At 54.5% G+C, this 22,331-nt stretch overlaps 1 protein-coding gene across 1 annotated transcript in view; it reads left to right on the top strand.

Moving 5' to 3' along the window:
- The window catches only part of KIRREL3 (kirre like nephrin family adhesion molecule 3), a gene marked incomplete at its 3' end in the record, with an annotated part of 345,526 nt that overhangs the window by 311,021 nt on the left and 12,174 nt on the right, over window positions 1-22,331 (top strand). The window contains exons 8-14 of the mRNA XM_082493779.1: window positions 7,859-8,007; window positions 8,420-8,547; window positions 11,377-11,503; window positions 17,185-17,285; window positions 17,386-17,584; window positions 18,739-18,774; window positions 21,895-22,002. Of these exons, the coding sequence (XP_082349905.1) occupies window positions 7,859-8,007; window positions 8,420-8,547; window positions 11,377-11,503; window positions 17,185-17,285; window positions 17,386-17,584; window positions 18,739-18,774; window positions 21,895-22,002 (848 nt within the window). The remainder of the gene's footprint in view (window positions 1-7,858; window positions 8,008-8,419; window positions 8,548-11,376; window positions 11,504-17,184; window positions 17,286-17,385; window positions 17,585-18,738; window positions 18,775-21,894; window positions 22,003-22,331) is intronic.

Below are 22,331 nucleotides of genomic sequence, written 5' to 3'. Positions count from 1 at the left end.
GCAGTTTTGGCAGCTGGCTGTCGTAGCCTGCTTCTTCCGACCCATCTGAATGGTTTTAAACTTTCTCTGCACCTAAAAAAAATCAGGGAATTCATGTTAGTAATTTAACTCGGGGGAAAAAAGTACAATTTTCATATGATCCTGTGACCCCGGGGCGAAGGGGAGAGGAGTTATTGCAAGAGAGGGTGGACTTGTGAAAGGGGAGGGGGAGAAAAGCATCCGTCGTGGCAAGAGAAGCACCAAAAGAGGGTTTAATGGGGACAGGACTGGTGTACAGCCCTCTGGTGCGAGGGGGTGGGGGAGGAGGGGGAGATTTTAAACAGCGGGATTAAAAGAGCGCCAGATCTAAAGCGTCTGCATTTTGTTTTGATCTGTCAAGGAAACAGCTCGATTTACAGAAGGAAGCACCCAGCCAGTGAAGTTTTGTGCTTTTCTTTCGAAATAGTAATAGCTTTTCCACCAGCGCGCCTCCGGTTTCCTTCCAGAGGGGATGAGCATCCCTACCCAGCCCCTTTGTGCCGGGAAAGGAGCCGGGGGAGCACGATGGGACTTGCTTCACCCTACACCTCCCTGCTGCAAAAACCAGTGTCTGTAATCCTCTACGGTCTGCGCCGCAGTGCTGCGAATATCAGGGGCTCGGGCACGCGGTCCAGCACGGGATGCGCGTGAAGCGGGCGGGTATTATTTCGCGCTGTCCCCCGGCCAAGCCACCCATGGGGTCCATGGCCACCTTGCATCTCTGGCATGAGCAGAGGTCCATGTGGCACGCTCCCGGCTGGATCTTTTGCCGCTCCAGCTGCAAACCCCGGTCGTGCCCAGTCCTGGGGCTGCGGTGCGTAGTGTTACGCCATTGATTATCTGCACGGCTCATCAGCCGGCTTTAACTATTTACAACGGTTGATCAGTCAAGTCATTGACAAGTTAACAGCTTTGTTTACTTCTTCCCCTCCACTTCTGCGGCCAATTTGTTCTGATCACTGTGCTAAGCAAAAGGCTATTTTGATTGTTTTCTCACTCAAAATGAGCCGCGGCTCGTACAGGCTGTGCGGGTGACAGTGACACAGCTTTAATTGTGCTGTCTGGGAGAGAGAAACCTTCTCGCTCTGGTTTCTCCAGGCTCCTGTGCCATGGGCAGCACAGACCCGGCCCTCGGGTGGTCCTGCTCATCTCTGCTCCGGTATCCTGACGCTCTCTAGAGAGCTGGACTCCCATTGCACATCTTCAGGCATGATTTGGGGAGCTCTAAGGAGCCCCTCACTGATTTTTCCCACTCTCAGGACCTGCTGACGGTGAGGAGGAGATGCAAAACCCGGGCACTGAAGACAGGCACCTCCCTTAAAGACCGCAGTTTGATGAGCAATCAGGCTCATCGCCGGCCTCCTGGCTTGGCAGGAGGGGGAACGCCGAAGCTGAGATTAGATGGGAAATCAAGCCAGAGGTTTCTTCTGCACTGCGAGGTGTTATTATTATCATCAAAACCCCAGAGTGTTTAAAAACAATCATACCCCAGTAGCGGCAACTGGTGTATCACAGCGAGTGCAATCAGACACCAAACATGACCTTGTCTGGGATTCAAGTCTGAATTCTTGAAATTCCGGAAAAGGTTGCAGTCTCTCTCGCTGTTTATTTGTTTCTGAAGAAAAGCCACATGGGAAAAAGAAAAATAGGCAGAAGGAGATTAGCATGCTCCGAGGTGCAGCATCTCCACCGTTAGGACCTGAGGTTCACTTCACGGTAGAGCCGATGCCACGTCGGGGACAGAGAGGTTTGGGAAGAGGCTGTCGTTGCAGCAGCCATCCATGGATGGAGCTTCATCAGGACAGGGGCTGGAGGCTTGGAAGCCTCTCCTATAGCATCCCATCTCCTGGCTGGAGGGTAACCACTGGTGGTCACCCCCAGCAGCGCGGCTCCCCGGTGGGTGCCATCACCTTTGCTTCCCGAACCCGTGTGCTGGAGGACTGGCCAACCATCGGCAAGGATGCTCAGGGCTTTGCTCAAGTCTCTGCCCTCCTGAACTTGATTAAAGCCCAAGCTGGAAGACCCAGCCTTGTAATTTAGATGGCGGAGAGATTACCTATCGCCTGCGCCGGCTGATATATGAACCCGCTGCATCGGCTCGGAGGGAGGACGGCAGACATGTGGCTGAGGAACCGCACAGGGCCCACACGTCTTCATTAGGGAGGGATCAGGCAGGAGAAGAGGAATAACCCCATAGATCACCATTATGGAAATTTAGTCTTAATAAAGAAATAATTTGCGTGATGCATCATGCCGGAGCCATGCAGGGGGGTAGCGTGACACTGCTCGGGCTGTGTTGCTCACTCAATCATTTCTCACAAGACCGTCACTCAGGGGAGACACTCTGCAAACGTGGAGCTGCCAACATGAGCCATCCGCTGTCCTTTGCCCATCTTGGACCTCTGAGGGTCGCCCATGAAACGCCATCCTTCTCCATCAGCTCCTCCCCATGGGGGACACCAGGGCTATGGGGGTGCATCCCCAGCGGCAGTGGAGGTGCTCGCGGCCATCACGTACGGGGACGGCTCTCGTCTGAGGATGAGGACTGCCACATTACGGCACTAGGAATTAAAGGTAGTGCTGGCAATAAAGCAACAAAACCCATTCTCCGAGCAATTTGTAGCAATTAATAGCCATTCCCAGGAATGAAATGTTAATTAATTCATTCCGTGAGCCATGCATTTATTTAAGGTATTTGTGGGTGTTCTTGGTACTTTTATTGAGCAATTAAAATGCGTCCAAGAAAATATTTATCTATTTTAAGTCATTCTTAGTAAACACAATTTATATGGCAAGCAACTGCTTTATTTTGCATTGTTAATTAAAAATTACGATACACTCCACTTCCCCGGGTTGTACACCATCAGAGCAGTCGATCTGCCGGGAGGTCTGGTTCAAGGAGCGCGCGTGCTGCTGGCAACTGCAAAAAACCTCCCTAGGAGCCTGCAGTATGGATTTAAGTAGTGTTTGGTGGGGCATCATAGAGTTTCAGAGAGCCCCGGCATCCCTGTGCTGCGGGGTGGGCGCTAGTGATGCCCTCCAGTTGCTCCTGTGCTGCTGGAGACGGCCGTGGCTTGATGAGGACCTTTATAAAGAAGAGCGTGTACGAGTCCTACAGCCTTCCCAGGGCTGTAAAGTAAATAGCTTGTTCACGCAAGCTGTTTGTTGAAGAATTACAAGTCCTTGTACGGCAGACAGAGGAATTTATTTGTTACGGCGAGCTTGGGCAGCGCTCGGGCAGATGAAGTGCTCGCTGGCGATGCTCCTCTGTGTACCGATGCTCTACAGGGCATGTCACGCTCCTGTTGCGAACGCCGTTAGGTCTTCGTGGGCTCCACATGCCTGGAAGCCCAGCCAGAAATGGGATCCCTGGGGATAAGTGATGGAGCTGCCGGGTAAAAACCCCTTGTGCGGAAGAAAACTCAACTGGGCGTCTTCCATTGAGGTCCTGGGAGGAAGCACGGGTGCTTCATCCTGGCTTTCGGCAGGTTTCTTTCGGAAACCAGAGCAGGCGCTGAAGGAGACACTGATGTATGAAAACCGAAACAAAGCCACGGCAGTGCTTGTGAGCTAACATATCCCAGACTGTCCTTTCTTATTTGTTTGTGTGCACTTTTAGCTGGGAAGCGATCAATGGAGTCAGAAAAATTCTATTTCCTTGGAGAATGTCTCCTTAGAAAAGTCCCCCTCCCTCCTATCTTTAAGCGTTAAAAGGACCCAGTACAGGTGTGGGGTTTTTTTATTCTTTAATCACTGTTTTTTCATTGCTGTCTGTAATAATCCCTTTGAAGCTTGGATCGAAATATCTGTTTCCTGGCTGAAATTTGTTTTCCTCTATCACCCGGGCCGATTCAATTTCCGGAAGATACTGAATTGGGAGGCACTGGGTACTCCCTCCGGAGAGGCCAGAGAAAAACGCGGGTTAGAAATATGGGGAAGGAAATAACAAAATGAAACTCAGCCCAGAGGGGAAGAAATGGGGAAACAGGCTGAGATGGTACTTGGTGAAGAGAAAGGAAGACGAGAAAATGTGCTGAGGGACAGCAGCTGATAGGATGCTAAGTCTGCGCTGGCCATAGGACACGGGATACAGGGGAGACGTGGTGAATTTGGAACTGGGCCCTCAAAAGGCTCCTGTCGGTGGTAGAGAACGGGCAGTGAAGGCATCTCGCGGTGATGCTGCCACTGTCACCCTGTGGGGACCACCCGAGAAGCACGGGGAGACTGGGATGGATCCCGTGGTGTCCCCTCTGCTGTGCCAACCTTTGAGTCCTTCCCTGCGGTGTGGCAAGCCCAAGCAAATGGTGGGAACAGGTCCTTTGGGCAGGATCCCCAAGGGCAGACCCTCACTGCTCTCCTGGGGCAATATCGGCACGGGGGGGACACAACGATGCTGTGCTCCTCCTGCACAGCCCCGGCAATATGGTTTGGCTTAGGAAGAAACCCAGCAGCAAAAAAAAAAAAAAAAATGACAGGTGAGTTAGGGGCTAAGTCATACGAGAAGAGACTAAAGGAGGTAAATTTATATAGTCTGGAAAAGACCCTGGGCGACACGTTTGCAATCTATAAATACCTTCAAGGTAACAATATAAATGAAAGAAACCCCTGCTCTCAAGGGTGGTAGGACAAGGAGCGCTGGCTGGGAGCCAGGCTCCATGTAATAAGGCTGGTGAGACATTAGGAAGAAATCGTGAAGAGCCAAAGCGGTGGAGGGGGTGGATGGGGCTGCTGGAGCATCCTCCGCATCTTCTCCGCTCCGTTTTATTCAGATTCTATTTATAAATAATTACTGAGAGGTTAATAGGTGAGTAAGGCATGGTACAGGCTTGTTAAAAACGTGCGTATCTTGCCTTCCGGCTGTCCACGAGCACATCACGGGAAGCTTTACAAGAGGGTTATCAGCTGTCGTTATTAAAAACCAATTTGACATTATAAAAGATCTATACTGCTTGTTCAGCCACATTGATTTAGCGGTGTTAAGCCTTGGAAAACTGGAGCAAGAACCTTGATCTCTGCTGAAGCACAAAAAATTGCTGTTGGTGACATGTCTCCGCTCTCGGGAAATCCAGTTTTGCGGAAGCGATCGGTTTTGAACAAATAGATAAAGCACCGTGCCACGGTTGTTGGCGTGTGTTTTCCTAAGCCGCAGCAAAGTCAACCAACTCTTGGAAACCTTGCCCTCCGTTTTGCTTTCTTTGGCAACGTCCAGGAGGATCTCACCTGAAGTCTGCTCAGCTCGAATCCACCTCCTGACACTTCTCCATCTGGTTTCCAAGCCCTGGTGCCGTCCATGTCTCTGCTGGGAGGAGGATACGAAGGCAGGCTGCGAGGACATGGCTCAGAGAGCTCACAAGTCACTTTTATCCTCATCTTGAAACCTCCTTCTTGTCCTTGGGAAGATGGTTTTGTTCAAAATAACCGGGCACGTGCCAGGCAGAAGAGAAGCGCTGGGTTCCCCCATGGGTTTGGTGCCGCGCTCACCCCATCCCACTGACTGCTGCAAGGAAATGGCTTCATGTACCTGGTGCCTCCCTAAGTAGCAGAAGAAGACCCTTCAGAAGCTGGAAATCTGCTCGTGCCTGGGAGCCTCTGTGGGGACAAAGTTGAAAAAGATCTTAAATACTCCTGACAAAAAGTAGAGGGTATTTCTGTGTTCACCAGCTGAAGTTTCTCTGTCCCTCTAGCTTTCTACCTTCCTTCTTTGTTTTCTTTCATCAGAAGTTGCTGAGATGTGGCCTTCAGGCCTTTTTGACCAGCAAACCAAACAGGAGGCAATGAGGACACGTCTCTTCTCCACCCCACAGCCTGTGCAAAGCTTTGTGGGTGAGATATCGGGGCTCTGGCAGATCCCCCTGTCTCTCTCCTGCCACAGCCCAGGGAGGAGGAGCATCCCCAAGGGACAAGCTGCTGCCGCAGCGCTGGCAGATGCTCTCGGCGATGGGCAGCGTGGTTCCTGCGGCAGGGAGGCAGCAGGTCACGGCAGATCCCATCAGGAGGCAGGGAAGCGTGATGCTATCAGCCTTGCTGGCCGAGCCCTTGCAAGCCCCTTGGCTTGGGTTGGAGGTCCCTCAGAAGGAGAAAGGCATCACCAAAGCATCACTGGACCATTCAAACCATTGGAGCAACACCTGGCTGGTGTCGCTTGTGCTGGTTTTTCCATACAAGGAACCACCCTCATTAACACATGAAGCGCAGCCCCTAGAAATAAAAGCGGCGTCTCCTGATTAATTATTGAAGGGGTAGTCCGGGGAGGACGGGAGGGGAGGGAAGCTGAAGTGGCCAGTCAGCATCTGTTAGAGGTGCAAAGATAAATGAAATGAGAGAGCAGATAAGTGCATACAAATCAGCTCACATCTGTACCGCTAATACATCTCTTTCAAAACGCTTGTGTCATCAGATGGTGGGTGAAGCCTTGCAGGTCAGCTGTCCTGATTCAATTAGGTTCACGTTAGCAGGCGCCGGGGGAATTCGCTCTAGGAGCGCTGTCAGAGCGTTTTCCAGCCTGCCGTGCACCGGCGTTTCGCTCGGTCCGGCCCCGCGGAGGCACTTGGGGAATCCATCTGTGTCTACAGCTCCCTCTGTGTGAGTTGGCTGTAGCTCCAGTTGTACCTGGTTGTCTTTGGGGCAGCACCGGTCTGGCATTAAAGCAAGGGGAACTCAGAGCGGAGCAGTGGGGATGAGCAGAGGAGAGCGGGAAAGGCAGGAGCAGGAGACCCGTGGGAGGACCACGAGCAGATGCTGTTCGCCTTGAAGGGGACAGCTTGCCCAAAACCGCCCCACCGACCCTGCGTGGGAAGCAGCATCCGGGGCTCATCCCTCCAGCGCCTGATGGGACAAGTCCAGCTCCCAGCACCTGCATCTTTCCCCAACCCAAACGTCCCAATCCATCCAGCACAACCAGAGGACGGCGTTCGAGACAACAGGGGGAGAAGTTCCTCAGGGAAATCCTCTTCCCTCTAATTTACCTGTCAGTTGTTTTGGGAGGATTATTATTATTTTTTTTTCCCCCAGGCTGCTGCCTGCGCTTTCTTTCCCTGCCCCCAAAGAGCGAGCGGAGTTTCACACCGCCTGACAGCATCTCCTGTCTTTCCCACCAGCTCCAGAGTGGCAGGTTGCCAGATGGTGCCCCATTAGGTCACATTTGCTCATTGTTTGGCAAACAGCGGCTTAATTCAAGTGCTGAGTTGACAGCTTGTTCTCCAAGACAATTTGCAAGTTGCAGTGTTGCAAATGCCAGCTTGGCTTTTCAGGGTAATGTTATTTCAGCTGCCTTAAAGGGATAAAGTTCTCTTTGATTGGCAAAAAAAAAAAAAAAAAGAGGAGGGTGAAAGTGGGGAGAAGCTGAAAAGGTTTTGAGTGGTTTTGATGTGGAAGGACCAGCAGTGCTGCTTGGCAAACGTTGAGGAAGGCACTGCTCTCCCGGCACCGTGGTTCTTCATCAGAGGGTGTCTGTGTCCCATCCCTCCTATCGCTGAGGTCTTCCACCCATGCCCCACGATCCTAAGGGATGAGGTATATTTCCAGTGAAACAGGCTTTCGCAGGGAAATAGCAATTTTGGTTTATTTTCAAAAGGTTCCGGTAGGGATATACGTATACATTGCTTTGGTGTCATCTCCAAAACGAGCGATTGTAACCCATACATCCTGGGAGATGATGTAGGGATGATGCGAACAGTGCCGAGGAGAAGTGCGTGTCCCTCCTAAAGTCAAGGGCAGCAGCAGATGCCCTATGGCCTGCTGCTCCTCGGCTCTACGAGCTGTGTGCTGGGCGAGCGAGTCTCCACCATCGCACACGTGTAAATGGCAAGCGACCACGACGACGGTCTTTCTTCCTCAACAGGTGGGCGAAAAAAGGCCAGGTTATAAAGGAAGCATCTGGTGACTTCTACGAAACCATCGTGGACCACACCTTCTTCTTCGAGCCCGTCTCCTGTGAGGTCACCAATGCGCTGGGCAGCACAAACATCAGCAGGACTGTGGATGTCTACTGTAAGTAATCTGTCAGCTTGAGACTGATTCCCAGGGCTAAACAGGGCCAGCAGAACTGCTAAAAATTAGCGGGAAGGGGACACGGCTAGATCTGACTTGCCCAGGATGACCAGGACTTGCTGGCTCTCTTGCAGCTCAGACTTTGTAAATGTTCTGGTTGTGGGACCCATGATTTCTTCCTGCCTTACAAACGCACAGCTCGTGGTGGTGGTCCTCGGGGAGCTGGTCATTCTGGGGTTGCAGCAGGCACCTGTCTCAGGCTCTTTTCTTTATTTGAGGGTCTTATGTGGATGTGACCCATAGGTCCATCAAGACCTACCACTGCTTCCTCTGACACAGCGGACTCACTGGTTTGAGGGTTTCTGGTTGACACAGCCCATCACTGGGAGTAACTCCACTCTCCTCTGTGCAGTTGGGCCCAGGATGGCGACAGAACCTCAGTCCCTCCTCGTTGACCTGGGCTCGGACGCGGTCTTCAACTGTGCCTGGACCGGGAACCCATCTCTCACCATCGTCTGGATGAAGCGAGGCTCAGGCGTGGTAAGAATCGCTGCCGGAGCGGTGGGGAATGGCACATTTGGGGCATGAAACTGCATGAAGCTCCCCATCTGGGAGCAAAGCCCCATACCTACGGGCTGGGAGCTCCTGGCTGGACAAACGTTGGACCTCTGAGGCTTTTCCAAATGCAGGGGACAAGGTGGCGTTGCAAAGCAGTGGCTCCCAGGCTGCGGGTCTGCAAGGCTGCAGTGAGTGTCCCCAGTTAGTCCAGAGAAGTGCATTAAGCAGTAAAGGCTTTATTGCTTTTGTAATATTTTGGACGAAAGCGAGTGCGAATCCGTGAGGCGTTTGGATGGCAGGCTGGAATGTTGGGCCTGGAGTTTGGGAGAGGCAAAGGGAAAACCAGACTGCTGAAAATCAGTGCCGCCGTTGCCGCCGCAGAGGAATGGAGGCAGCGAATTGTCTCTGACCCTGCCCCAGCGAGTCGTGGAGGAGCCACCTTCTGGAGCGCACGCAGCTCTCGCCCGCAGGCGATGTTCGCGAGGGAGTCCTAATAGACGGAGAATTGATTCCCGTGATGATGAGCGGAAGGGTTGAACAAAGGCCAGGGCATCACTTAACCTCTGGCTGACGGGTGGCGCTTCTGCAAATCGCCCGCGGGTGGTCCTTTCTGGGAAGGTCGGTTTTGGCCTCCCATGGCTCCCATGAGGCTGGATCTGGCCCAGCAGCCGTCTCCACGTCTCTTTTGTCCTGAAAAGCGTAAGGAGCTTTGCAAATATTAATCGTGGCTCAGTCAGCCCAGGGAGGCGCGAGACACTCTCATCCCCTCGTTACAGACAGGAGGGCCGAGCAAAGCCCCGTTAAGAAGCTAAAGGAGGGCTGAGACGTGAAACTCTCAGGTTTGACTTTGAAAAGCATCTTTCAGCTTCAGCTGGGCGGACGCGTCCTGAAATCAATGAGGCAACGCTGACTTACGCAGCTCCAGACGAGGTGTCATCAGAGAGCGGGACTCACACGGGAGTGAGATGAACGGGCCGAGTCGCTCTCCTCACCTCCGCTCCCCAGGCACAGACCGCGGAGGGGAGCGGACATTGAGGCATTAACCACTGGGGTATTTTTTCCCAACCATAACGACCTCAGCGAAGGCCATCTCCTGGGAAGTAATTATGGACTTGGGAGAGCTGATGGCTCGAATCAGCTAAGGAATCCCAGTGGGTCAATAATCCCTGGGTGGTTTCCCATCCCGCAGCTGCAGTTGTTGTTTCTTTGGGATATTATCATCAGAGGCAACGCTTTCACACCGTAGACTGCTATTTCGTTTTCTCAAAGCCGCTGGAGCGTGCAGGAGCAGTGCACAGCGAGGACGAGGGCTTCCTGACCTTCACGGTCCAGCCCAAGCCAGCGGCGGGGCTTGCCTTCGCTAACCGGCAGCGAGCAGGCAGAGCAGCCTTCTCCCTTTTTATTTGGCTCCCTCTAGCTGACTTAGAGCATCTCCGGGCTCAGGACAGACCGGCCGGCTGGTTTAACCTGGAGGAGATGCTCGTGCTGGCCAGTAGAGCCCCCTCCAGTCTCCCCCGAAGGGTGCTGGCGGGGGATGCTGCTTTGTAAAGTCCCTCAGCGCCCAGCTGTCACGTCACGGTGGGATGCGGAATCACGGCTGATTTTTTTCCCCAGCCCTTCCCCTTTCGCAGCCGGGTCAGGCTCCCACAAAGATTACCTTCTTTCCTCCTACTTTCCCAGAAGGAAACAAATCAGAGACACAAGAGAGGATGAGGCCAAATAAGCAAAAGCATCTGCATGGAAGTCTTCGCAATCGATGCTAAAACAGTGGGTTTAAAAGGCACCTGAAGCTTGCTGTCTCTGCCTCACGCCAGGTTAGGGGTGAGACCCCCATCTTCTTGCTGTAGGGAGACCCAGATCCATGTCCAACCACCGCTCGGGGCTTTGCATGAGCGCTGGTTCCCGGAGGCATCCGCTGTGGGAGCAGCAATCAACAGAGCCAGGGCTCACCAAGCGGGTGCCGGGAGGAAGGAGAGGTGATGATGGACTGGCCCCTGCCTGCAGAGTCCTGGGAGAGAGAGGCCAAGGGCAACCGGGAGGAATTAGCCACCAGGCACCAGTTTCCAGGGAGGAATTAGCCACCGGGCACCAGTTTCCAGCAATGGAAGCGCATTGCTCCGAAAGGCGCTATTTGTTTTTAGACCGGCCGCGTTTGTTTTTTTTAAGTACCACCAGTGCTGGGATTCTGCTGACAGCCTCAGCCAGATCCCTCTGCTTCAGCAATTTTCAAGGTTTAATAAAGCTGCTAATTGCACCGCCGGGGCAGGAGGGCGGCATGGCTGATAGCCACGTTGCAGCCGGTCCGTAGGGAGGGCTTGCCAAAAGCAGCTGAGATTTCCCGGGCTATCCAGACCCGGTTCCCGGGGGGGCTGCAAGCTCTCCAGGTTGGTCTCCCGCCACTTCTGGGTTTGAAATCCCCAAATCAATCCTGGCAGCCTCCCCTGCACCCGCGAAGGTGGGAATGCAAGTGTGGAGCGTGGTTTTCTCGAAGGCTTTTCTGCTCCGTGTTCCAAGGCTGTGGTGCCACTGCACTGCAGCCACCAAAATTTTTCTCTCGTGTATCTTGAACTTCTTGCAAAACTGCAGTTTGTAAAAATTCAAATGAATAGGAACAGGACTTATATTTCCCTCCCCAAAACCGAGTCGTTTCTTTATTCCTTGGCCAACAGCAATAAGTGGTATTTCCATGCCACGTAAGACTTTGGGCTCATCCGCTTCATTTTCTCTGGGCTGCCCTGGAGCTCGTAACTCACGTCTCTTCTTCTACTTCGCATTTCCCCCCCCTGAAAGCAACCCCCTCCTCTCTTCCAGGTCCTGAGCAACGAGAACAAGCTGACCCTGAAGTCCGTCCGCCAGGAAGACGCTGGGAAATACGTGTGCCGAGCCGTGGTCCCGCGGGTCGGCGCGGGGGAGCGGGAGGTGACGCTCACCGTCAACGGTACCTCTTGCTTTCCTTTTGCTCTTCCGTCCTGCTTTGTTCCTGTTGCTCTGACAGCTCGCGCTGCCAAATTATCCCCTGGGATATTTGCGTTCGGAGCAAATCCCACCCACAGTTGGATCAGGGAGGGTCCTGCCCTGCCGGCAATACGAGTAAATTGGATTTTACATTCGTTTGCCTGGAGATGCATGGGTTAAAGCAAAAAAAAAAAAAACCAAAAAACAACATTATCTAAGACCCACTTGGTTCCTTATTATCAACAGGGGTTTATTGAGTAGCTGGGAGCTGACGTCTTTAAATCTTTAATAGATTTATCTTGCAAAACCCTTGCAAGGTCGGAGAGCAGTGTTGTCTCTGTTGTACAGCCAGCGAGCTGGGAATTGAGCCTGGATCCGAGACCGGCAGCCTAATCACTCTCCCAGAGCCCACGTGAGGATACCTGTGAGAGACACCAGCGCTCTAGAGCTCCTCCACGGCTGCTCGGGGCTCACCCAGCACGGTGTCAGGATGGGGCCCGGACCCTCGCTCGTGCGCAGGAGCTGGGAAGCACTCCGGAGTCCTGGAGTTCAACGATGACCTGGCCAGGACCCCGCAGCAGCCGATAATGAATTTCAGCCTAAATACGGAAGGGAAAGAGCCAGGCAGGCTGCAAATGGTATAAACAGAGTATGAATTTTGCATTGTCTCTCACCTGTGTGACAAACTGGCAGGCTTCAGTCACCGCTCACTGTCACAAAGAGAAGAAAATGAGCAGGGAAGCGGCACAGGAGGCAGCAAGCGTTAATTTTAAATGCAGATAGTGCTAGAAAGGGAAGCCAAGGGCAACGCAGCAGGGGACTGAAAACCAACCACTCCCTTGACTTCAGCTCGGCTCCTCGGCGCCTGCATGCTCCTTCCCCAGCGACTGCTGGGTTTTAATTACAATTAAACTAGCTCGTGGAAAACAAAGCAACAAATTAGCACAAACAAAGAACCTGCTCCTTTCCTGACACCTACCAGGCACGCGGCCGCCTTGAACGCAGAGCAAAGCGCTCAGCAGGTTCGGGGCTTTTCGGAGCGTGCGGCATGGAAAAGCTTCTCTCGAGAGCTTTGCAGCTTACGCCGCCGCGGAGCTTTTCACCTTGCAGAGCTGACGGAGGAGCAAATGAAATCCATGCCGTAAGGTTTTCCGCTCAGCTTTGAGCATCTCCCGGGAGCCGACTGCCTGCAGCATCCCGTCCCCGCTAGGACGTGCTGCTGGGGGGATCCGCAACCCCAAGGTGACAACGGGGGGACACGCCATCCCGAGCGTTGGACCCTACGCCAAGGGAGAATCCCACACCTCCAGGTCGAGATGGTCTCCTGGCTCTCCAAGCTAGGACAACCAAGGTGGGCAAGCCCCAGAGCAGCGTCCCCAGGCCTGACATCCACCAAGCGCCAGGGCTTGGCATCCCATCCTGCAGCTGGAGCAGCTCTCCAGCTCCGGGAGCACAGCACGGTGTGTCTAATCCAGCTAATGAATTCTGCTGAAAGTCTTTTCTGCTGTAATTTGAGAGGGAAGTTGAATGCCTTATATTTTCAAGTGATTTTAAATCCAGAGGGTGATACAATTGTCTTGGTATTATCAGGTGCCTTTCTCCGTGGGCTGGGATTCGTCACAGTAAAATTAGGCATTTAGAAGTGTCTGTTCTGGGCTGGCTGCACAGACTCTGATCAGCGCACACGGGCTTCAGGTGGCTCGTCCGTCCCACCGAAAGCACAGAGAGCCCGACGGAGGGATCTTCATCTGACCCAGTCTGAGCCTGCAGTCCCGCCTGCAGCAGCCCGTCTGCTCTCAAAACGGTCAGGAATCGCAGCAGCGTGATGCTGGGGTGGGAGAGCATCCCCCTGCCCTCGCTGCCGGCGGGTCTCGCTGCCCTCCCCACCGGCAGCCTTGCCGGCCAGGTCTGCAGTTGCAGAGAGCAGCCCATCCCCGCGCCAGAGCGCGAGGCCACCAGCCTGAAAGGAAGGAGATACGATTCAGAGTCTCGTTAATGGGAAGGAGGATTATGCAAACGAGCAGCATTTGGCAGGGCCGGAGCAGCAGAGGCAAGGAGGAAGCGAGGAACTGTTGGTGCCATCATAAATCAGCAGCGGTCGGATTTACAACCCCTGCACAAGCCAAAGCTTCTCGATGCTCCTGACTTCACACGAGCCTGGTTGAAGCTCCCACCTCGGTAGGAGGAGCACCCCAAGATCACCTTCACGGCAGGATTGCCTGCAGTACGGTCTGTTGGTGCATCGGGCAGGCTTGGCAGGCTCTGCTGAGCAGGGACCACCAGCCCTGCCCATCTTGCTGTGCAAGAAAAGGTGTGTTAGAAGGGTTGGACAACCCCAGGTGGCTAATTCAGGATTTAATTTGCCTGGGATTCACCCCAACATCAAGGCTGGCCTGCTGGAGAGCTGGGAGCAGAGTAGGGGCTGACCTGCTTGGGTCAGGAGAACATCAACGGTGTCCCCGTTGAGGGCTTCACCAAACGTGTGTCCACCACTGATGGAGATGGGGACCTCGGAACGGTCCCTCACAATACCGGACAGCACAAGCCAGCCCGGGGCTTCTGCAGGAAGCTAGGAGTTAAACCAAACTCTCCTGCCAAACCATTTCCAACTCGAGAGGAAAGGTTCAGATGGACTCGAGCAGCCCGGAGAAGTCGAGGCCATCCTTTCATTCCTCCAAGGCTCCCGAGTCAGCAAGCTGCCTTCTCTTTTGTGCGAGCCGCCAGGACCGAACAAATAAATTGGCACCGGCGCGCTAAAAATATCCGCAACCAATAGCTCCATCATTTATATCCATAGCAACATTGTTTAAAGCCTTTTTCCTGCCCGTGGGCTGTCTCACACTTAGCGCTGAATGCCAAGCCGGAGATTGGCAGCTTTCATAAGGAGCCAGAGCCTGGTGGAGAATCAAACGCCGGCCCCAAATGTGAAGAGGCTGCAACTTCATGCTATTATTTCTGAGCATGTTCATCTCACAAATGGTCTTTAGTCATAGGCTATTATCATGATGATAAGCCTTCGACTCTGAACTCCTAAAGCAATAATAAAACCCAAAGCCGTTGGCATTTCTGCCATTTAAAATCCACTCTCCTTGGGGAAAATGATCCTTTTAATGATTATTAAGCCATTTTTCTCGAGCGTCACCCAGTCTCGGAGCGCTTACAGAATTTATAAGTAACATACAACCGTTGAAATAGAAAGAAGATGGCTTTTTTTATATTTATTATTTAGACCTGGCCTACAGATCCCATCGCTGCTCTTGCCTCTGTTGGCTTTGGGTTCATCAGCGAGCAGGGCAGGTGAGCAGGAGGATCACCTAGCAGATGTTTAGCTAGCCAAGAAGCTCATCCCGCATACCTTGTTGCCACCCTCGGAGGATAAGAGGACCAAACGGGTCGCCGTCGCTTCTCCCATCCAGCAGGAAAAAGCCCCAACACACGTTTAAGGCCATCTGCTATCACGCTTGGCTGTCGGCACGGTTCTGCTCCTGCACCGGACATGGGGAAGGAAGGCCAAAGCTAGCTGACGTTGCCACCTTGGGCGTGCTTGGAAGGAGCTATTTCACGAAGGCAAAGTGCCGTTTGCATCCTCCTCAAGGGAGGAATCGGCCAAACTCTCCTGAGATCCCGGCCAGCGCTTCTGAAAGACGGGCTTTCGGAGATGGATAAATGAGAACGCACGCCTTGGGAGCATCTTGAAGAAGAGCATTTGGGCAGAAAACCGCAACAAAATTGTCTTGTCTTTTTTTTTTTTTTTTTCTTTTGCTGATAAAAAGGGGCACAAAAGTTTCCACTGACGTACAGCTATGATCATTACATCAAAACAAGTCCTGACCTTCTCCTTCACACACAGCTCCTGCTATTACCAATTTGGATGGCGCCTCACTTGCGGCAGTAATTTCCTGAGCTGCCAGAACCGTGTTTCTGGTCGCTGGTCTGCGAAGTGCACTTCGCTGAGCTGGTTTTCCGAGCATCTCACCTTGGAGCATCATAGGGAAGGAAGGATAGGGCTGTGTCACGGTGGGAAGCGTTTGGAGAGCGTGAAAGTTTGATGCAGGAAGGTGTTAATGGGATAATTGCAATAGGCAGTTGTATGTATGAATGCACCAGGGTGAAGAATTTAGGATTTCGGTACATTTTTGTGCCTTCTGCAAATTCATAAATGGGGTTTTTGGATGAGAATCAGCCAGGAATACCCAGTTTCTCCCCGCTTTACCCCATATCCCTGTGACTTTCCTTAGAGGAACACCTCAGCTGCGGGGGGGGAAGGAAAAAAATGGGAAAAGTTTTGCAAATGCACAAAGGATGGATGGACGGATGGGAGAGAGGATGAGCACAGCAAGCTCTCCCACTCTGACCATCCCAGAGACCTGCGCTCAAGACCCGACTGCGGTTGTCCTCAGCAGTATGTTGGCCTCTTGCAGCGACTCCTGTTGCAGCTTTTCCACTTTGCATGGCCAGTACGGGGCCCGATGGTGTTGGCGGCGCATTTGCACGTCGCTCCGCACACGCGTGCATGGGAGGGCATGGCGACAAGGCTGTGTTTTCTCACAAACCCAGCGACAGGCTCAAAACCGGGAGCGACAACCCAGAGCGAACATCCGAAATAGCTGAGCTGGGGCGAGGGGACTTCTTCCAGCCCCTGCCTCCTCCCTCTCCCTGCATCCCGCTGCCTGCCTGCCTCCCGCTGCCTGCCTGCCTCCTGCTGCCTGCCTGCCTCCCGCTGCCTGCCTGCAGCCCGGCTTGTTGCTATTTTCTTTTCTGCCAGCAGCAAGCCGCTCGCAGAAATGCAAATCTGCTTTAATTAAGGAGGCTAATAAACAGCAATTAGGATCCCAGCTCTTGTGCTGCTCCCTTGGGGTGATCCCCTCTTCAGAGGGAGGTCCCGTGTCCCCCCCCCCGCAGGACTGTTGGAAGAGTGGGGGACGTGCTGATCCCACCAAGCCGTGCTCTCCTCTCCAACCCCTTTTCTCCCAACTGTGTCTTCAGGATGTCCGTTAAGGCAGGACAAGGACATTTGCCTTCAGAAGCCGGCTCAGCCAGTGCTTTCGGCCTCGTATCGCTCAGGAGGAGCCTTTCCCAGCCAGGCTGGGCTCCTTCGGCATCCGAACGGTGCAAGAGAGCCCAGGTGATAGGGTCCCAAGGTTTTTCCAGCAGAAATTTCTCCACCAGATCAGGCAGACTCATTGCAGGTCACTGATGGTGCCTTGCAGGTAACAGCTGCCCATCAGTAGCTCCTTCTGCCCTCCTCCCACTTCCTCAACCCCCTGGGGAGCAATTAGCCTAACGATTGCTTAACAAACCCGGGAGAGCGCAGAAGAGGAAGACCAGGTGGGCTTCTGCTTTGCTTCTGGAGCAAAGAGCCCTTCTCAGAGGCCAGGTTCACCAAGGGGATTTCCACTGGATGATCCACCGCCGTCCAACGTCAAGGACGTGAGAGCAGAGATGGGGAGAGCCTGGTGCTTTGTAGAAAACCCTTAAAGCAAAGCCCCCACTCTGTGTTCCTCTACGCCACGGGAGGCGAGGGGGCTGTTGGTCCATCCCTCCCCCTCAAAGGGGGACACTGATGTCCCTCCATGGCTCTGCTATCACCCCCCACCCCCGCGTTGCCACCAGTGTTGCAGGCACCTATGTGAGATGCCAGCAGCCCTCTCCTCTCTCTCGCAGGGCCACCCATCATCTCCAGCACCCAGACGCAGCACGCCCTGCATGGCCAGAAAGGGCAGATCAAGTGCTTCATCCGCAGCACCCCGCCGCCGGACCGAATTGTGAGTAGCATCCCACGGGAGGTGGTGGGTCCCCCGCACACCTTAGGGTGCCCTAAAGCGGGCAAATCTGCCCCAGGCTGACCCCTCTCTTGCTTGGCAGGCTTGGTCCTGGAAGGAGAACGTCCTGGAGTCTGGGACCTCTGGGCGCTACACGGTGGAGACGGTCAGCACGGATGAAGGTGTCATCTCCACGTTGACCATCAGCAACATTGTCCGGGCTGATTTCCAAACCATTTACAACTGCACCGCCTGGAACAGCTTCGGCTCCGACACGGAGATCATCCGGCTCAAAGAGCAAGGTGGGCATCGCTGAGGAGCCGGTGGGGGCTGTCAGGCAGCGGGAATTAGCACCTGGCCGGGCTGTAAGAGTGGGGAGATGCTGCGAGAGGCAGGAGATGCTCGGAAAAGCTCTCGGGATGTGAAAGAGGAAACTAGGAAGGCCGGTGAAAATACTCCAGCTGTGCTAGCTGTAGGATTGCATCCTTGGGGTACCTGGTCCTGGCAGAGGGTCGGGACGTGGGACGAGCCCTGCAAAGTCTCTGCTTGATACGGTATTGCCCCACTTTGCCTGTCCTGCTGTAGTTAGAGGGCACGGGCTGATCCTGCACCCCTCGCTCCCTGCCCCACGGCACTGCCGCAGGCTGGAGGATCATTTATAACCTTAGAGAAGCAGGAACGGCTGCTCCTATCGGACCCCACTGCGCCACGATGATAGGAGCGGGAGGAAGGTGTTAGGGTTGGTGGCAACCCTCCACCCTGGTCACCAGCCACCACCACGATGCCAGCACGTGTTTTGCAGGGCTGGGCTTACCCACCCGGCCTCGAAGGCACCTCGAGCCATTCCCAGGGGATGGCCAGGGGATTTCCACTCTCGGGGCCCTCCATAGCGAGGGAGGGAGATGGCTTTTGTGAGGAACGCTTAGCTCCTGGAGGGACTCCAGTTCTCTTCTATTTTATTAAATGCCAGGGCAGGCAGGTGGATTGTTCTCATTAAGCCGTGATTTATAAGCAAGGCTGCCGTCCAGATTAAATCAGAGCTAAATGAACCCCTTAAAATTAGCCTTGGGCTTCTTCCAATGCAAACAGAGCCAGTGGTTTTTCCAGGTCGTCTGCCAGTCAGCGGGAGCGCTCAGCGGCAAGCCTGGGTCCCGGCGGAGGGTGGCCGGGCAGCCGAGTCGGGTCGGAGCTGGCAACGCAGCATCCAAGTCCACAGCCGGCTCCGCATCCGAGATCCGAGCATCCCTGCTAGGTGATGCAAGGGGACATCCCTGCCCTGGGCAGGGGGACGGCGTAGGGTGGCCGAGGATGCCGTAGGGTGGCAGAGGACACCCCCTTCATGGGGACATCCCTGTGCTCGGAACGGAAAGCGGAGCAGAGGGCTGAGCGCTCAGGAAGACTGGCGTGTGCGCTTGGGCTGTGCAAGGCTGTGGACACTTGCTTTATTTTCAAACAGGTACGGAAATGAAATCAGGAGCTGGTATTCAAGCAGGTATGGAAATCATGAGCTGACGGTGAATGTGAATCGTCCCCAGCCATTACCACACCTGAGGACTCGACGTCCTCCTCCTGGCCCGGCAGCTTTCCGGCAGGGCAGGCAGGGCTGGGCAGGGCAGGAAGGGGTGTAGGAAAGCCGCAGGGCAGTGACTGAGGCACGGACTGGGAAACTGGAGCGGTCCGGTCTCCGCTCTGCCAGTGACCCGCTCTGCAAACCAACGCTGCCTTTCTGTGCCCCAGCTCCCCAGCCAGAGAGGGGGATAATATTACGCAGCCGCGTTTTAAAGTGCTGCGAAAGGGACCACTTAAGTGCTATTACGGGGCGAAAAAAGAGGGAGAAGTACAAGTTTCCAGGGTCATTCGCAGACATCAGCTTGTCTCAGCATCCTGGGAGAGCGTGAGCCAGCAGCCAGAGCAGCACTGAAGGGATATTTGGGCAGATGCTGCGGGATGTGCCGCCCTTGTTTCTGCCTCATCTTCTGTGCCTGAGCAGGGTTTATTGGGGAGAGCGTAGCCAGCAAACTGCTCCTCGTCAGCTCGCCCTTGTCTTCAGGACACGATTTACCATCCCGGCCACTGGTGCCTGTCACTGCCCCTTTGCAGTCACCTTTTTTTTGCAGCCCGGGAGAGCCCCAGGCACTTTCCCCACCCCGTTCCCTGCATGATCCTCCATCATCTTCAAGCAGCGTCATTCACCATCGCTACCTGCTTCTCGCTCAGCTCTGCATTGCAGATCCCACTCCCCCAAAGCGGAGAACCGGCAAGCACTCGGTCTCCTGTCCCCTCACCCTCTTGCTCCGCGGTCCCCGCTTGCAGAAATCCCGCAATGAGTTACCACCATCAGCAGGAGCACTGCCTAGCAGGTGGCCTCAGCCTACCCGGATGAGAAAATCCCAGTTTCTTCTTGCTGTGGCTCAGCCGGTGCGTTGGAGGATGCTGGTTTTTAGGATGAGCTCCTTGGTGGAGCTGGAACCAGCTCCAGCATCTGCTACCTGAGCTCCAGCTCAAGGCTGCAGAGCACTCAAGGGACTTGCCTTTTCACGGCGGGGGGGGGGCCCAGGGGGAATTCCGGCACCGCTGGGGTGAGCACTCTCGGCGGGTTTGGTGGTCTACTCAGTGGTGACTCATGTCGCCAGTGGCCCAGCTTGAGCGATAAGTGACGCATCAAGGGACCAGCAAGGCCAGGCAGAAAATTCATGAGCAAGCCCGAAACTGAAAAGCATCAGCATAAACCACCAACCGAATCACTTGAAACAACAAGCTAAGCAGGGAAGATTAAAGGCTCTTTTTTAGATCAAATGTGAGCTGAAGAGGCTGAACTCAACCATTTTTGTATCACCCTGCAGTTCTCAAAGTTGGGCTCAGGACCCACGAGGCTTCATGGCCACCCCTAAAGGGTAACATAAATTGGTTTTATAACTCCCCTGCCCCAGCTGGGATTAGGTAGCAGTGAAGAAACCCTTTGCTGACTACACGGGAAAGATGCTAGTGGAATTGGGACGCCTCCCAGTCTCACCAGTAAGGAGGCGTGCCCCTTAGGAAGGCTGAAAGTCACAGATCTCAGGTCCGGGATGAAATTCCTGATCAACACCAGCTCCACACCAGTGGACAACGAGAAATCCTTATGGCCCCATCAAGTGTCAGCCACGAGGCTGCGGGGCTGTGCTTCTCAGCAGATGTGTCCCATGTGTCCCCGTGGTCCAGCAGCATTCACGTCCCCCACCTGCGCAGGCCAGGAGGAAAGAGGACCACCTCTCTGCATCCTTTTTTCCCTAAATTCATCCCATCTGTTTCCAAGGCAGGGCCCCCAAGGAGATAACACGCATCGGAGGTGTGCAGGAAGGTGATGAGGGCACGCTGACCCGGAGTAGCCGGCCAGCCTGGAAAGGGTTATCCCTCTTTTGGCCCGCTGTGGGTTCACAAGATCCTACGGGGTGCTTAGAAACAACAGGAGTGGGGACCTGTAGATATCTACTGCTTTTGGAGAAGACGGTCTTCGGGATGCGGTTTATCATCCCGGCCAACGAAGGCAATTTGTGGTACCCACAGCTTTGGTGTCCTGCGAGTGGGAGTGCTGCCTGGCAATAACCCAGAGAGCCGGCACCAACCCAACACTCGCCGTTAAGTAGGAGCTGGGTTTTGAGGGACCGGAGGAACTGAGCAGGGAGATAACAAGGCTCTTGGGCTGCGAATCTGACCCTCTCGCCGTAAATGTGATTTCATATTCCACCCTCCCCGCGCCTCGCAAGCTGCTGCCTGGATCTGCGCAAATAAATCAGCTTTGCTGGCTGAGCCGCCGTCTGAAAACCCCGCCGGGAACCCGACTGTACAGTTATTGTAGGCAGAAGGATGCGAGAGCGTAACCTGTGCTCTGCGGCAAGCTCTGCTCCTGCGGGCTGCCTCCGCAGCCCCCTGCCCGCACATCCCTACCCCGCAGCCCTCGCCCACCGCGGCCGCCTGGCCTCTGCTCAGCCCCGCCACGGGCCATCCCTCCCGCTCCGGTCCCTGTGGCACCCTGAGGGGTTGGTAAAGCAAGAGCGAAGGCAGGAGATGGGGATATAAAACAGACAGAGGCTGTGAGTGATGGCTCTTGGGTTAATTCATCCGTATATACTTCACAGCGCCTGCTAAGACAGCTGAGCTGCCACCTCGCAGGGAGGCTCGGTGCCCGACTCCATCCCTCCATCCCAGCTCTAACCTTTCTCCCGGCCTGCTCCGACGCCATTTCTCTTTCTTAATAATGTTAACACGCCGTCTTCTTTTGCGCTTTTCATCCTTCAGAGATACTCATTCATTGACCCGCGGGGTGCTATCGAGAGCAGTTGTTAGCCCGCTCTTCTGGCTCCCTCCTCTTCTCTCCCTCCCAGGGGAAACTGAGGCACAGAGAGGTCAGGGCTCGCACAAATTGCAGCCTGTGTCAGTGTCCCACGGGCAGCCTGTGCTGGTGTCACCTGCGCAGGGACGAGGGAGCGGGGAAGGAGGTCCACTTGGCCCCAAAACCCTCCCCAGGCTCATCACCGAGCCACTTTCCAGTAGCCGGGGGTGGGTCCCTTGGGGGAAAGCCGCCTCTCCCACCTTCATCCCGGCTTCATGCTCCTTCTCCTTCCTCTTGCAGAGTCGGTGCCCATGGCGGTGATCATCGGAGTGGCCGTGGGGGCTGGCGTGGCGTTCCTGGTGTTGATGGCCACCATCGTCGCCTTCTGCTGTGCCCGTTCCCAGAGGAGTAAGTGTCTCCCCGGGTCCCGCCGCATCCCTTCGGGCAGGGTTGGGGTGGGAACCTGGCTGGGGGGTGGATAGAGTGGGCTGCAAAGAAATCAGAGGTTGAATTTTACTGATGTAGCACCGGCGCAATCTGCTCCTCTTGTTGGTCTTCCAAGTGGTCAGCGCCACTTGGCTGCCCTGCAGGAAAAGGAAAGGGTTTCGGAGCACGTGGGAAAATATGTCACGGTAAACGCTGATCCCTGTTAACAACACAGGAGACGTGCAGGGGTGTCCTGGGGGGGCGAAGGGATTGCAAAGGGACCTGCTTTTAAGCCCTCCCTTGGAGAAACC

Source organism: Vanellus vanellus (assembly GCF_965231255.1).
Source record: "Vanellus vanellus genome assembly, chromosome: 21".
Taxonomy (NCBI): domain Eukaryota; kingdom Metazoa; phylum Chordata; class Aves; order Charadriiformes; family Charadriidae; genus Vanellus; species Vanellus vanellus.
The sequence above is the reverse complement of the archived record's forward strand: the minus strand, read 5'-3'. Positions and strand labels throughout refer to the sequence as shown.